Source organism: Manacus candei, unplaced genomic scaffold (assembly GCF_025592945.1).
Source record: "Manacus candei isolate 608988 ecotype Guabito, Panama unplaced genomic scaffold, ASM2559294v1 h1tg000035l, whole genome shotgun sequence".
In the NCBI taxonomy this organism is placed as follows: Eukaryota; Metazoa; Chordata; class Aves; order Passeriformes; family Pipridae; genus Manacus; species Manacus candei.
Window position 1 is genome coordinate 189,657 of NW_026138083.1, and position 17,275 is coordinate 206,931.

The 17,275-nt window shown below is 44.8% G+C and overlaps 1 protein-coding gene across 5 annotated transcripts in view; it reads right to left on the reverse strand.

Annotated features, from left to right (window-relative positions):
- Positions 1 to 1,523: 1,523 nt before the first annotated feature.
- LOC127473372 (sodium/potassium/calcium exchanger 3-like) overlaps positions 1,524 to 17,275 on the reverse strand; it is a 186,596-nt gene continuing 170,844 nt past the window's right edge. For all 5 annotated transcript variants that reach the window (XM_051792900.1, XM_051792904.1, XM_051792902.1 and 2 more), the window contains 4 exons: positions 9,520 to 9,825; positions 7,671 to 7,802; positions 5,424 to 5,587; positions 1,524 to 3,112 (listed from right to left, as the gene is read on the reverse strand). In XM_051792900.1, the coding sequence (XP_051648860.1) occupies positions 2,795 to 3,112; positions 5,424 to 5,587; positions 7,671 to 7,802; positions 9,520 to 9,825 (920 nt within the window). In that variant the 3' untranslated portion in view covers positions 1,524 to 2,794. The remainder of the gene's footprint in view (positions 3,113 to 5,423; positions 5,588 to 7,670; positions 7,803 to 9,519; positions 9,826 to 17,275) is intronic.

The following is a 17,275-nucleotide window of genomic DNA, read 5'->3' on the forward strand; positions in this document are numbered from 1 at the left end:
AGAACGGACAGTAAAATTGTCTCGAGACAGTTTAGGCACACATTTCCCTTTTTGCACTCTGAGCTTTCTTTTGCTTCATGCCTGAAATTCTGAGTTTCTTAATACTCTGCCCCAGTCCTTCCCTCTCCTCAGTGTCAGTGTCACAGTCTTATGAAAACAGTGGAACTTTCTTGAGCACTGAACATCAGCCTTCACTGTCACAAAAAGTGGTTCAGCAGCCAAGCCCTGCCTGTTGCTTCCACTGACTGTTCAGGCCAAGCAAGGTCCTTCCTCTGCAAAGAGTTTACACTGGGTCAAGCAGCACAAAAAGCAGCAGCATTAGAATCACTTATACACAAAACTTTACAGCATGAACCATTTAAAAAAAAAAAAGCTCCCCCCAAAAACCACAGCACACAACATCCCAAATTATAGTTCAGCATTGCAATGTATTATTATGTGCAACACTCAACATGTACAAAATGAAATACAGACACGTGCCAGGGGTCTCACATACAAGGCAAACGGACCAATCTCTGTATGTACAACACACGTGCTGCCCGTGGCACCTGGGTGGTCTCTGCCTTATGTTCCACCGCTACAGCAGATTTGGGGAGCACCCCGTGTCCCCCTAAGACAGCAGCCCTGACTGACTTAGGGGGGTGCAGAGCATCACCCATGACACGGGCTGTCTGGGAAAAACCCACAGGAACACATGCTTGAAACACCAACCTGCTGCCTACACACGCAGGACTGACCCTCGGGCCTCGCTCAGCGCGTGACGCGGCGTCAGGGAACGCTGACACGTGTTCTCCAGGTGACAGGAACCCTGACACGTGTTCTCCAGGTGACAGGAACGCTGACACGAGTTCTCCAGGTGACAGGAACGCTGACACGAGTTCTCCAGGTGACAGGAACGCTGACACGAGTTCTCCAGGTGACAGGAACGCTGACACGTGTTCTCCAGGTGACAGGAACGCTGACACGTGTTCTCCAGGTGACAGGAACCCTGACACGTGTTCTCCAGGTGACAGGAACGCTGACACGAGTTCTCCAGGTGACAGGAACGCTGACACGAGTTCTCCAGGTGACAGGAACGCTGACATGAGTTCTCCAGGTGACAGGAACGCTGACACGAGTTCTCCAGGTGACAGGAACGCTGACACGAGTTCTCCAGGTGACAGCAACGCTGACACGTGTTCTCCAGGTGACAGCAACGCTGACACGTGTTCTCCAGGTGACAGCAACGCTGACACGTGTTCTCCAGGTGACAGCAACGCTGACACGTGTTCTCCAGGTGACAGCAACGCTGACACGAGTTCTCCAGGTGACAGGAACGCTGACATGAGTTCTCCAGGTGACAGGAACGCTGACACGAGTTCTCCAGGTGACAGGAACGCTGACACGAGTTCTCCAGGTGACAGCAACGCTGACACGTGTTCTCCAGGTGACAGCAACGCTGACACGTGTTCTCCAGGTGACAGGAACCCTGACACGAGTTCTCCAGGTGACAGGAACGCTGACACGAGTTCTCCAGGTGACAGGAACCCTGACACGAGTTCTCCAGGTGACAGGAACGCTGACACGTGTTCTCCAGGTGACAGGAACGCTGACACGTGTTCTCCAGGTGACAGGAACGCTGACACGTGTTCTCCAGGCCAACATATGCTTGGATGCTGGCAACCAACTGTACAAAATAGTGTTCTCCTTCACACTGCTGACATATTTAATGCTCTGCTAACACAAATAGTACCTGGGAGAGGTGCTGTCACATCCCTCTGCAGACCTACACTGCTGCTTCCGTTGAAGTTCCTGACCAACCTCCTTCACCGTTTTCTGCAAGGAGCCTGAACCAGCAGACTAACAGATTTTAATGCTAAATTAGGTTCTCTACATTCTTTCTCTTCCCCTCCTCTACAACGTTTTCTTTCAATTTTCTCTTCCAGCCCCCTAGTTCTGTCTAAAACGATGCATATAAACAATAATACAGATACCAATACACCAAGTTCAGGTAAAGGCACTGGAATCGGCAGTGCCGATGCTACAATCTTCTTACACATAACACAAGTTACATAAGAGCTCTCCTGGAACAGGGAAAGAAGAGAGAACACATATACTTTTAATGCAATACTCTAAAACCAGCAAGAGATTTATTCTTGTATATTAAATGTTAAAATCACATGCATAATTATAGAATACTTTATAGTTAAAAAAATATTTAAAAAACCAACCCTGACAGTTTACCTGCAACTGCTATAAAATTTCTATGATATATATATATGTATAATATATATATATATATAAACATGATGATTTTCTGTAATCAAAAAAATTAGAAAAGGATGCAATCATCCAGGTAATTATGAGTTAACTGATGCCCTGCATCGGACAGTCTTGTCAAACTCCTGCTGGCAAAACTGAGCTCATACCAGCCAGTTTACTGAAATACTTGTCTAGCATGCAGATTTAAATCAAAATGACATTTGGCTAAACAATGAGCGTAAGAAAATAGATTTTTGCACACTACAGCAAAGATCTGTGAAGGGCCACAGTGTCATATGCTGCAAAAGAGCCTGTGGTACAAGAAATGTAGCCTCGTGGGCTATTCCCTCAAACATGCTGGTGGAATATTCTGCATAACTGGCCATGTGCATGGTGTTGAGAACACGGGTTTTGTAAGCAATGCCAGAAATGCCAGCATGTGTTTTACTAGGCTTTACGGTTTAAGACACGTTTTAGCTCCTAAGGAAGGCAGCGACAAAGAGGTTTGTAACAGTTACCAAGAAACAGAAATTCAAATGATGAGTGGCTGGTTTTAAGAAGGTGAGTCATTGCTGTTTTGAAAAATGGCCCCATATGGGTCACTGTTGATGCGCCTGTAGACAAAGTGAAAGACCTGGGGCTGTGGACGGCTGTGCAACTCCGCCTTGATTTTCTGAGGGTAGGTATCCTCTGTCAGTTGTTGCCAGGTGTCATCAACAAAAAGAAACAGGCTATATTCTTCTGGATTGTCCACTTTAAACTTTTCAGCACAAAGCTGACACACATCTTCGGTGGTGATATATGGTCTTACTAGTAAGGTCTTTCCCGTACACCCACTGGTCACTTCCTGGAATGCAACACGAAGGTAGTTCTGCAGAACAAGAAAACAGGCATCAGAAACTCAAAAACCCCTCATCCTTAACCAGTGCTGGGCTGGAGCCTAAGCCTGACATAACCAAGCTTCACATGACAGCATCTGCTTCTTTTAAACAGGGCTCAGATGGATGCAGAAAGAAAATCTACTCTGCAACATTCCAGTCAATCCATATGATCTTGAGGCAAAAGCTGGACCTTTGCTCTCTGTAAAAACTGACACGTGCCCACAACTCTGATAAAATGGATACATTCTAAATATGCCCTGCCAGGAAATGCAGTTTTACCCTTCAAAAAGCATTCAGAAAGTAAAATAAAGAGCAAGAAACGGGAGGGTGGGAGCCCCCAAAAGTTTTTGGACACATGAACATGGTGTCCAGGTGCCACATGTAACACTTTCCTGTGTGCCTGTTTGAAAAGAAAAATTAGCTGCAAGTAAAGACTAAAAGGCAGCAAAATTAAAGGAGGCAGAAAAAATTACAGGGAGAAAAGAGCTGTTTATTGACTGAGCCGGTACCTATAGTTTGTATGCTGGATAAATTAAGCACGCTAAATCACAGTGGCAAAAATTTACATTTCACAGAAAAAAGCTAGGACTGACAAGAACGTTCATATGATTTAAGTTCCAAAGAGCACTCTTGTCTTAATAAAGACAGCATGCAGACTGAAACACTGAAGCTCTGCAACAGATTTTAAACAATTGGGACTGAATCTGACTGAATAGAACTAATCCATTTTTGTTACCTGGCGTGAAGAAATTATAGAAAAAAATCAGCCCTAGATGAGGCAAAACACACTACACTTTTAATTTCTAATGTAGCTACCACAGAGAAGACCTGTTTTTAAATACATGTGCCTTTAGATGGACAGGATTGCTTGAAGGAGAGGCTGAAGTTCGTAAAAATGCCTGTAATTCATATGCATTAAAATTATTCACGCAGTATCAGAAAGCTGTATTTCATCATCATCAAAAAACATGACTTCTCCTTTTCCATCCTGTTGGGGAAGAAGGAAAGGCAGCCTTCCAGGGCCCAAAATCTGATAAGGCTGTGAGACTACATCACAGAAATGTCATGATCACAGCCCGGTTCGATGTGGGAAAGATGAGCTGTGCTCCATTTCAGGACTGCAGGACTCAGAGGAAGAGAGAGAAAACTGGCATTCTGAGCAGACAGAAAAACGCCTGAATTTGTGCCAAGCATAGCCTGGAAGTACAGTGATCTACTGATTGGAGGCTCTTTTAAAGAGACAACAGACTGAGAGGCACTGGATGCACTCAGTGAGAGCTCCTCCCCTGCCCCTTCCTGCATCCAGCTGTGCACTGAGCTTGGATGAAGTTCCTTTGCAGAGAAAGAGAAGCTGAAACTGCACACAAGATGCTGCTGAAAGAATGTTCCTTAATTTTGTCATCCAGCAGAAATACAGGGTGTTGGATTTTCCTATGGGAAGTGCAGTGTTTTGCCAGAAAGAACAAAGACTCAAGCTGCTTGGATCTGACACCTAAGGACAGGTAAGCAGAACACAAGATGCATCCATCCCAGTAAGAGGGACTAGCTTTGTGCACTGGCCGTGGGTTGGACTTTCTGTTAGTCTGTTCTCCTCTTCCTAACTGTAAACAACTGAACACAAAAGAGTAAAGAAATCCTTTCTTCTCGATTCCAACATCCTCCTTGCTTCAGTCCACAAACTGCTGCATCTGAACAGCCAGTCAACAGCACATGAAAGATGCAGGCCTGGTTTTAAAAGATGAAGCAATCCCGACTGTTTTGTTACTCTTCAGTTGAAGGTACTGCCCTACTCTGAAAGAGCAGTACAAGATGCAGGGGAGGGGAAAAAGAAAACAAACAAACGTAACGACATCAATATTACAGAACTCTACTGCTTGCTTAAATTTTAAAACTGTAGGCAAACTTTTCTCCCACCTGTCCTCTCTATTACCTGCTGTATGCCAGCACTGGCTACTGGGGAGCTGTGCTGATTTACACCACTGGACATCTGCATTTGATCTTTTTATCAGTAAAGCATACAAAGAAGCTGAATCTAAGATACAATTTGGTTTGTCCTTGCTCTGCATGACTTAGAAGGGAGAGTGAGAAAGCTCCATTATTTAGTGATTTCTTTACACCATCACAACCAAACTCTTTCATAAAGTGCAAAGACTTCAAAACTGAGGCAGATTTGCCAGACATAATCCCAGCACTGCTTCACTCCACTTGTGGCCCTGAGCAAATTGCTATGAATCATATCTCTCAAATGGGAGTTTCCAGCAAAACAATCATCCCAGTTTTTATTTCAGCCCTGAGTTCTACCTGGAAATCATCAACTGAAGGCACTGTCCTGTTAGTTGTCCTCCTCTTGTGCCATTGCCGCAGAGTGTCTCTGGCCTCTGAACTGAGGAGTTGGGCAGCTTGTTCCTCCTGGAAGTTCTTGATCAGTGAAAGTGCTCCATAGGCACTGGTCAAGTAATAGCCTCCTGTGAAGGACAGCAAGGGAGGAACTTCTCAGAGTGGCCACAGTCACAAGTACAGGCACTTTCTTTAGTATACATAAATATACACACAAGAGACACACACATATATAAAGTCCTTGTACTCTGCTGCCAAAATATTGATACATAAAGGGAAACAGCTCACTGGCCTGCAAAACACTGGCTGGTGTGTTCTCAGCTGCTAAGGGACGTGCAGTGGTTGCACGTGCTCCATATTATCAAGTGGTGCCCCTCTCTGTGTCCACTACTGCTCAGGACAGCTGGTTACTTAAATAACTCCTGTTACTCCTGAGTGTAAGTTGGAACTTACACTTAGAGTTCCAACTCTACTGAGTTGGAATGCCAGTTTTCTTCCTAACAGTTTTCAAACAGCGATTTGTTTTCTTACCAAGCTTCAGATGTGGATGAAATAAACATAGCTGTTTAAACAAAGTAAAAGACAATCTACCACTGTTCAGCATCTTAAAAGTAACCCCCCTGAATGGCAATAAAGAAACAACTGAGTGTGAGATTTGTACTCTGGAATCATCCCAAAGAGTTGCCTTTGTTTTTAAAAGGAAGAGTGATCTGACACCCTCTTAGAGTTCCTCATAATGTCCAACTAGTTCAGGAGATGACATGTACAGTGCTCCATGCACCTTTATTACATTAGTGGAGAACAAATTAAAGCCACAACAGAGTTGTCAATGTACAAAAGAAGCTGCAGGTCACAAAGGAAAAGGAGTCTCAACAGGAGGTAAAGTTCTCAGTAACCAGGAGAGACAAAAGACATGCTGTCTTTCTTTTTTCACAAGTAAACTATTTGAGTGGGAGTGTCCAACTAAGAGGCAGCACAGTCTATTCACAGAGGCATTCAAAGCTGCATTCTGTGCCCACAGTAATATTTTCTATATATTTGACAGAATCCACTCTTAGCCTTTAGCTTTGCAGCAAGATTAATACATAAAGCACATGCAAGACCAGTGAGACAAGTTGGACAATATGTTACAGTTGAAATGCACAACCCCAAAGCACTAAACAGTTTTTACTGCACAGTATAATTCAGCTGGTGCCTAGGACAGGAGCAGCCAATGGAGAAGCTTCTTTTGCTGCAACAACGTGACTTCACAGTCCAGTAAATGTTTCTGCCTTTGAAGCAGGTTAATGATTCCCAGCTTCGCATTTCAAATATTTTCCATGCTAAGATTCCTGAACAATGCACTCGAGGATGCTCTGTACACAAAGCAAGGAACAGACTCATGCCAGGCTGGAGGAATCGTGGCAGGAATTCCCTCAGGCATCCCGGCATGGAAGAGGATACAGCAATTTCAGCAAGCCAAGAGACAGCAGGAATAGGAAACGTGCACACAGACCTAAACACACAGCTGAGCTTCGTCACGAGAACCTTGAAAATTCCTCCTAAGCCTGGGGGTTCTGGGGCCTACTGGGGCCTTGCAGAAGGTGTTAAAAACATCACCATGAAAACAGTAAGGAGGGAGATTTCCTTGCCTCTAGCAGACTTTAGCCATCGTTCAACACTGCCTTGGGGAACGTGTTCCTGGGGCTCATAAAAATACTTTATGAGAATCAAATATTGGGAAGAAGCAAAGATCATTAAAGAGGGGCAGTATTCTCAGAAGCACTTCCCCCAGAGGAGCAAGGAAGGCCCCCAGCTTCTACAAAGCACCTAACCCAAGTCCCACCATGTGCCTCACAGTTTAAGGGAACGCTGCTGCCCTACAAATACCCTCAGGAAGTTTTCAGGCACAGAAGGATAACGACATTCAGCACCTGCCCAGTGCATGGTTTTGGTTGCTAAGTCACAATGGGTCGGCCACAATGGATGTGCTCCCACAGCAGGGGCCAGCAGCAGATTCCCAGCTCATGGGGCCTGTGCTCTGCCAGCTGCCTCTTCCCTGCCGCTGGAAATGGTGCCCAGACTGTCATCACACTCCTGACATGGCCCGTGTTAGGGCTCCCTTTAAAAGGGTTTCCACTCAGACAAGGTTAACTGCAACTGCATTATGAGGAAGAATTCCCCTTCACTAGTCCTTCGCTCAGTTCTCATAAAAATAAATAAATAGGTTACCTTCTCCATGCAGCAGAGATGGATCCAGCAACTCCATCATGTATTCGATCTCGGTATCCAGCTCCAGCATATCACACTGGGCTAGCACGTATGTCAGCACAGGCAAGAAGTCATCAGCCCCATACAGCCTCCCTGGGTTGAAGGGAACACAGACAGTGAGAGATGAACCGCACCCTTTCACCAATTTCTGTGTTGGAAAGCAAAGCATTATTTTGTGCCTCTCTGACCAGTATATCTGGATTGCTCCTGAGCCTCCTGTCACCAGCGTGCAACAAGGAGAACGTGATCTGACATTCCATGGGCAGGAACCAACACCAGCTTCACCCTGTGCTTCTAACAAGCACAAATCTGATGATGCACACCTTGAGGCACGAAAGGGAAATTCAGAGACTGGGCTCACCTTGGCACCAGCTCAGCTGGTGAACTCACAAAGGCTGCCATGCCAGTCTGGCCTGACCTCCACCTGCACTTCTATCACTGCCTAAGAGATGAGGAACAGGTATTTTCTTTATACATCCAGGGATTACATCTACTTTCTGGAAGGATCCAGACACAAATACCAGTTTCTGAGTCTGAATCCCACAGCAGAGAAGCCTGAATATAAAAGTGTATTAAATTTGACATGGAAACTCAACTCATTTCCTTGACAAGAGAATAGTTAAAAACATCAATGAGCAAGGCCTCCTGTTCCTGAAGGGAGCCTGCAAGAGATATGGAGAGAGACTATTTATAAGGGTCTGGAGGGACAGGACAAGGGGGAATGGTTTCAAACTGAAAGAGAGTAGGTTTAGATTAGATATTAGGAAGAAATTCTAATTTCTTCTGTGCTCTGGCACAGGTTGCCCAGATAACACAGCATGGAGAAGGGAGTTTACAGAACTTCAGTCCTACACTCCTATATCCATTTTTAAAATGCAGGATTTTGCACAGAAATTATAAGCTGGGCAGGAGCTCAGTCCTAAATCTCGCAGAAGTACCTGGGGGGCTTTAACGGCCATGAGCTTTCACCATCAAATCTCAAAAGAAAGTGGGTGTCTTGATAAGCACCAAAACCAGCTGCACATTCGATGCTCCCTTAGGAAGAAAACTGCCAGCCACCTGCAGCAGCTCATACTCAGGGCAAAAAATCTCCCACTGCCACAGCGTTGCTTCAGCTGAGCTCAGGACCCATCACAGCAGTGTATGAGATGACGTCAGAGTCGCTCCTATAAATTCAGACTACTCAGCACAGCATTTTAATTGTGCCACTGACTGCTCAGCAGGTCTTAACTTGTTTGTAGTCTCATTTCTGTACTTAGGTTTCAAAGGCGTTTTTGGATTCTTGCTACAGTACAGAAATAGACGCTTTCTTTTCCAAAAGCATGACAGAAAGTGTCCAAATGAGAACACTCAAAGGCACAGCAAGCCAAAAATACTGGGTTAGAGCCTGCTTTTCTCCACCCATTAACACAGAACCCTGTAGTTGTCATGCTGCATACACGCTATTGAATTACTATAGCTAAATATAGGGTGTTACCTCTATTATTAATGTGCAGAAAAATACTAATTTAGAATGAGTGTCAAATTCAAGGCTCACAAGACAGCCTTTCTGACAGCCAACTTCAAAGCCTACAGCCAAGCAAAGCTGCTCTTTTTCAGCTGCCTCTCACACTGAGTTTGTAAGATGTGCTACCAGATGCACCAGAGATAGCAGGGATGAGGCAGAGAGGAAGAACCCCTCTCAAAAGGACAAGGAGATGCTACCAGAGCTCCAGGAGGAGACCTATCTGCAGAATCAGGTGGCCTGATTCCCCTAAAAGACAACGCCAGGAACGGAGTATCTGAACCTGAACTATAAGAAGCACCATACCTGAGTTATTCTCCATAACAGTGTAAATCAATTTGCAAACTCTCAGCAGCAGCATGACTTTCTTTTCAGGGGAATACATCTTCTGCATAGTCATGAACTTGACTTTAATCTTTTCAACGTCCACGAAGTCTGGGGTGGGAACAAACACGCCCAGTTCCTGAGGGTTCCTTTGCCGCACCAGCTGCAGGTTTTCCTTGAGTTGTTTCCAGGAACCATCCGTGGTATGAAACTCTTTCAACATTGCTTCAATGTGACCCTTCAACGGCTTCAGAATGCACTTATGCATGGCCTTCTCCAGGACAACATCTGCAACGGGAAAGCACAAGTCCAGCTGACTTCCTCCTCTAAAGCAGAGCCAGCATTAATACAACCATTCCCTAAAGAGAGGTTGTAGAGCAAAACCTACTGGCTGAGGCCTATTTATTACACAAGCTGAGTTTCCAGATGTTTGTTAACAAGAAAACAAGAGGCAGAGCAGAATCTGTGTTCCATTGTCATTTATGGCAGTTGGTAAATACAGAAAAAACACCCACAAAGATGAACTACAGACAGTAAAAAAAAAAAGCAAGCTGTGGCTCTACTCAAGTTTTTCTTTTGTTGGTCAGAAGTCTCCATGTTTTATTTTACTTCCAGCTTAGCCTTTAACTCCCAAATTTAAACTAAAACACAGCCAACACCATAAAATCATAATTTTTGTCTGCTTTGGCATTAAAGCCCATCCTTTTTGCATAGTTTCCATTGGAAATTATAACTCAACCAAGGTTCCCTAAAACTTGGCTAAACTTGTCAAGATCTTTACGAAGCTGGACAGATTATGGGCTTTAAACCATAAATGAAAACCAAGCTGTGTTTGTCCAGCTTCAGATTTCATCACACAAGCTCACATCCAGCTTTGTCATCAAGTTGGAAGTTCTTTGTTTGGCAGTAGCGTGCACATGGCACTGTAACCACAAACTTACAGGCTTCTTTTAATTCTTGTTCTACTCAAGTGTTTCTTTAACCCCTGTTCTCCATTTTCAAAGTACGGACTACACCAACAGAGAAAGCTCTTTACTGAACATTTTCTCTGCAAACCTTTACTTCACAAGGGAATTTCTTTTCCCAGCATCCTGACAGCAACAGCATCGGCACCCTTACGGCAGCATAGCTTACATGGGTTATTAGATTCCATCAGTCATTTGGGCCAGAGTGCACAACGTTCAGCTCTCAGGACCAGAGCCTCGAGCAGGCAGGGGAGCACCAGCACTGAGAGCAGAAAGGGCAGAGACTGTGTCACTGCCAGATCACACGTTTTTACAACCCAGCAGTGGACATTCCTGCTAGTAATGGTGACCCAGGAAAGTTTCATTAAACCTCGTGCCCTTCCCAGGTTCTTTGTCTGTACTTCTGTCTTTTTCTTAGACTACAGCCTCTTTCTTTTCTCTCTGCCCCTCCCTTTATTTAAAATCACATACTCTTTCTAAGGTTTGGGATTTACACATACCCATGCCCTCCAGACAAGCATTACCTACTTTTGTTTTCTTGCTTTTGTTTATGATTTTATTTATCTTATCCTTGTGTCCAGCCCTTTTTTTCTTTTGGGTCTTCTCTTTCCCACACAAACACACTCTGCAAACACTCCTCCTCTTATGGTGCCTTGGCTTCATATGCAGCGTTTATTCTGTGTTTGTCTGCTATGCAATTCCCAAACTTGCAACTCTGCTGGGAGCTCCCCTCTCCCCTACCCCAATTCTGCTGGGGCTTCTGTAGCTTGTCTTTCTGCCTTCCAGTTTAGAGACCCCACTGGAGGGGCAAAGCTGTGTCTGCTTTATTCCAGGACGTTATAAACACACCTGGGCTCTCCTTCACAACAGAGACTGTCAAACTGCTGGAGGTGAGAAAGAGTGGACGGGAAGAGCAGCATTTGCTGATTTTCTAGGTTTCCCTACAGCCACCTGTAAAGGCATTATCAGTCTGACACATGTTCTTGGTGGCCTGTCACACAGCCTGAAGGGTGGATCCAGCTTCCCCCCAGACCAGAGTCACCAATTATACATTAGCAAGTGGCAACACTTCAAACGACTGATCCTTATCTACTGTACTTGGGAGAGCCCCACAATCACCCCGACAGAACACAGCCAGGGAAGCTTCACCCTTGCACACAGGGACAGAAACTGCCTCTCCCTGCCATCCCAGCAATCCTCAGGGCTCATGAGGCAGAAACAATTTTCCACCAAGAAAAACACACAAGCCCCACCCACGGGTGTGCTGGCCAGCTAAAGTTCTAGGGTGGACACACAGTTCCTTGCCAGCTTCACTGATCATTTGACAATTCAGCTTGCTTTATTTCTACTGCCTGAGTTCTTAAATAGGAAAGACACCACCTGCTTTGCCTGTAAGAGGAACACCTCTGCAGTTTGCATTCCAACCACCCTGTCTTGTTTATTAAAGCAGTTGGTGCTCCTAAGCATCATGCAAAGCGAGAGAACTCTATCCCTGAGGAATGGGAACTCCCACAGGTTTCCACTGAAGTTCTGCACATGAACAGTGAGCATCAGCCATCCTCCAGCTCAGTAAGGTGGGGTTATCACCACATCTGGTCGCAGGAGGCTCGGTACATTCTAACGAGTTCAGCACGGCTCCTCAGAGCCCACAGTCTGATCCCGAGGGAGCACCTCGCCTGGAAAACTCCCTTTGTTTGGTGCCTGATCCTCTCTGGGGGCCAGCCTGCAGCTGGTTTGGCTGCTGCCTGCAGGGACAGTGGGGAGGGAGCTGCAGCAGCAGTGCCTGCCCAGAGGCTACAGAACTGCATTCTGCTGGGAGACAAAATTCCTGCCCAGAGCCCCGGCCCCTGGCTGGGACCAGGCTTCTTACTTGCAGGGGAGAAGGGGGAGGCTCAGGTCTCCTGCCCTCAACCCTGGCAAAGGTTGTGCCACTCCAACAGATGAGCCATACAGATTTTTACAGCTCGGCAAGGTAGGAGGAGATGTTCTTTCATACGCACAATTTGTCACAGGCTCCAAAAGCAGCGCCTGGTTTGGCTTTGAAATTTACTCAATAACGTTATGCAATGTCTCTGGAAACTTCAATCGATTCGAAGCAGCACAGAGGAAGGGAGCACATAAGCACAAAGCTCCACCTAACAAAACAAAGGACAAACCACAACAAAGAAGAATCTACCAAACCAAACACAGAAAAAACCCCAAAACAACACACAAAGTTTTCTTCTCCCTTACACAGACATAAGTACCACTGAGTTCTGGCCTCAAATGGAAAACTGGCAAAATCTAGCAAGCAGCAGGGTTGGTAAGGACTGGATGGGTTTTTTAATGGTCAGCAATAATACCCATACATATCCTAATTCATACAAAAGCTGTAAAAAATGTTATGTTATTATTAAAGCCTGGAGGGACAGCATTTCTTGTGATCTGGGTCTTAGAACAATGTTCAGTGTCACAGGCACCTATAAGCATGTTTGGGGGCAGATCATCCAACTATCTACCCTTTCTTCTGAGCTGCTGTTTCTGGCCCCTTTCAGAGAAAGGTGTTTCTGGTTATGACCCCACAAACCAATTCCCAGCCAGCAGCAGTTTTCACTGTGTAACTTCAAATGGCCACAAACAAGTATATGAGGGTCTGTCTCCCAGTAAATTAGCATCTAAGTTGTGAATGAAGGACTGATTCTTTACCTTAGCACCTCTGTATATTTCTCAGATCCAAACTGGCAACAAAAATTCCTGTTCACTTCAGCTATATGTTTTCAAATTTCCTGCCAGGATGCTTAACACTCCAAAACCAAAACAGGCACTCTTCAGATTTATTTTTTTTTACTGAATATAATTTGAGCTGAACACTGTGTATCGTTCCTGAAGTGATACTTATAATTAGCCTCTACCCTCAAAATGGGAACTGGAAGTGCTTTGATAAATGAATTGTAAAGGCCAGCCAGCTAGTTTCGTTGTGACTTGTGGAAACACATCTGTATCCTGTGCTGACACGCTATTTTTGTTTTGCTGCAAACCACACAAGTCTGCATCTAGACAGGACAACATGTTAGTCATTGCCAGTGTCCTTACACAGCCTCTTTACAACCCTCACTTCCTCAAACTGCCTCAAAGGCACACTCTCACCTTTTCCAGGCCCCCAGTTTACCTGTTACCAGCTGTTGTTGGTCCGCTGAGATTACCTGTCAGATTCCAGTCTCTGTTTCACACACAGGCCCGTTTATCACCCTTGATGACCAAACCATTCATCAGGAGAAGCAGGGGTCAGTAAGAGACTGAGCAAGCCTGAGGAGCACCACGGAAAGGCCCAGTCCTGCACAGTAACATTGTCTGGGAGCTGAAAGCAGGAGGTTGCTTTGGAAAACCACACCATGTACGTGCAAGACACCCGACTGCACTGCATTTGCTTTGTTCTGGATTTTCCTGACACCTTTTAAGTTCACAGCCTGGCACGACTGACACGGATCTATTTTAGGATAGCTCGTGTCAGGATGGCCAAGTATCCATTTCTTGGTGGTGCCTGCAGTGTCACATGCCTAGTCCATGGTGCAGATAAGGGCATCTCCTTCGAAGGAGCAAGACTTGAAAGTAAGACCTCACACAACCCACATTCCTTTATCATCTGCACAACTCTGAAAAGAGGTAGGACTGAGGTGGGTGATGTATAGGCAGCGGTGGCAGAAACTGAGCAATTAGGCACAAAAGGTAAGCCTGCCCTCGTTTTACCTACCTAAAGCACACCAAACAATCACACAGCTAGGCTTGTTTTGCTTTAAACAGCTGTGGGTTAACTAAAAATCAGGCTATAGCTGTGTCGTAAATACTCCTCTGAAAGTAGTAGTAAAAAGAAGGAGCAAGGAATAAGTCACAAAGCAAATCAAAGGGATGGTTGGAAAAGGGAGAACCTAGTCCTCTGTCTCTGCTCAGTGCCTTTAGCACTGTTTCTTACTTTCCCAATCCTGCCACTCCTGTGGTGACAGGAGGAGCACTGAGGGACACGCTGCTCAGCCTCACCTCAAGATGGAAAGATGCCAGGATGAACGACAGGATAGGGGGATGGGACACCAAAACAAGTGTACAAGCACCTCAAAAGTAAGGCAGTGCTGAAAATCAGCCAACGTGAGTTTTTCAAGGAGAAATAGTGACCTACCATTCTAACTCCTTTAAGAGGATAGCTGGATTAGTGAAGAAGAGGGGAGCTGGGGGTGGGCTACAGCTTAGCCTTTTTAAGACCCATAGCCCTATTCCATGCACCTTCCAAATAAACAAACAAGGGAAATGTTGTCCTGCTGTAACAGCCGTAAGGTGGGTGCATGAACAGGTGCACAAAACAGTGCACTGAGAACTCCATTATCAATGGCTGACTGTCAAATGACAGATATTTGAAAAGAGGTACCCTGGGGGTCAGTCCTCAGCTCTACTGTGCTTAGTATTTCCAGCTCTGTCTGCCTGTGACTCCTCCACACAGACCCAAGCCCCTGTGACACAGCATGGCCTGCCAGTAAGGGGCTAACACCTTCTCTCCAACCTTCTGTGAACATTCAGCATTTAAGTATCTGGTACGTATTAGAAATACCATAACAAGCAACAGACTGTATTGTTTAGGCACATTTCCACACGATCAGTTAATACCTTACTGCCAAATGATTTAAACCAGTCATTTCTTAGGCCAGGCCCACATTCAGGCATTGAGACTGAAGTTGTTCAGATGTTAGATCCCACCTGGCAAAGTGACAACAGTCAACTTGACTCCTTTCTGCTCAAAGCCAGGAAAAGAGGAAAGACAAACAAAAACTCCCAAACATATGCTGATGAAGCAGCTGTGGACCATCAGGGCCTCCTCTGACCACTCCAGGTCTTTATTCTGCGGATACAACTCGAGGTGTGGATGTCTTTTAAAAAAACACAAATTGCATTCATCTTTAAACAGTAAAGAGCCATGTGCCCCACTCTTGATTCTGTTCCAACACTGGGAATCCCATTGCTTCAAGAAGGGTTAACAGCCTACAGTGCTAAGATTAGGAGGCATCTGTCAGGACTCATTAGAAACCCTGATGCATATTCTCCCAATGATTTTGCAGAAGTTTAACAATGTGATGTGACCCCTGTCTGGGAAACTTCAAAGATTTCCCACAGAAGTCTTTTGCTTGCAGGAGTCCCCGATGCCATTCTACAAGGAAAGCTACACGATCACAAAGACCCCTACAGAAATATGGGAGGAAGTCCCAAATACCAAGGGCTTCACTAAACCTACTGGAATTCAGGAGACAAGAGGGGGTTAAGGTAAAGCCTGACTTAGAAAGGAGGAGTATTATCCCAGGAGCACACATCCAGCGCTGGGCTGACACACTGAGAGGAAAAACCTGCACCACCAAAGTGTGGGCTGACAGGAGAGGATAAACAACGACTCACAAAGTTAAAATTTGGGCTGCAATTCCATACTGAAATACTCAAGCAAAGCTGTGGACAACAGGCAGGGCTACTTCATAAAAAGCTCTCTACAGGGATGACTAAATTTTGCTGTCACATAGTTATCTGCTTACATCAGCAACATCTGATGCTCCTGATCCACTGCAGTTGTTTGCAGGCTTGAACCATGGGTAGCGGATGATTCAAAGGCAAGTTCTTCCTTTGTTTCAACTATCCCACTTTATAAATTAATTGTGTTTAATCATGTGATCAAAGCCAGACTTTCTGTCGCTGAAGAAAACCAGTGTAGTTCAGTTACTATATTTCACAGCTTATGCTATTCCAAAGTACTGAAACATTTAAAAGCAGATAACATGTTTTTAGTCTTGAGAGACCCACAGTCTGCTTAAACCACACCCTTGAAATTAAAAGTACACAACAAACTAAACTTTTGCAGAATTACACACAAACTGGATCTGTATTACTTTGTCAAATATCCAGTGCTCTGCAGAAATGCAGGTGAAAATGTGCCTGCACCCCCTGCTCAACTCGGTGCTTTTTCTTCATGTAACACCCAGGTAACAGTCTCTGTTATTACACTGAGAACATGACATGTCTCTGAGTCTCCATTTCAAGGACATTCTTCACGTTTTTGTACTTGCTTTAGCAGTCCTTGTGACTTCTGCTTGACTTTGTGTAAATGAAGTTGAGGTTACACGAGAATACTTCCTCTTGGTCAAGGACAGACAGAATGTCAACATAAAATTACCCTCTAGTCCCAGAGAGAAAAGCATCTGCCAATTTTGCACTGGGCCAACTGTTGGGACACTGGGGTATGGAGAAAAACAAGCAAATCAGGACTGAAGTGAGCTCACAAGGAAAGTATTCTGCCCTGAGGGATGTTTACCTCCTAAATGTGGCTTACAGGCTCTTTTACAAATACTGCTCAGACTCTGCAAGAGAGAGGCAGTGAGATTTTATGCAACAACAATTTCACTTTTGTAGATACACAAGTCCCTCTGTGTTGTTAAAACATATATTCAAGCATATAGTTCATCTGCAAGCATTTACAAACATGTACATAGAGCAGAAAAGTTAGAGATTAGCAGCTCCTTTTCTGTCTTGCACACATTTGTTTGCTTTTTAAAACTCTTCTATATCTTTTTATTTAGTTTCAAGTGTAGGGACAGTGCAGCTTTGCCAGGAGTGATTAGGAATGTTTCAAAGAATGAGAGTTATTTAAAAAGTAAGTTGTCATGAAAGTCTCTCTGTTCTTAGATGTCACTGGTTTTGAATAAATTCTAGTTCTACAGCTAAAATCTACATGGTTAAAATCAGGAGTTTTGGACCAAGCTCTAAGAACT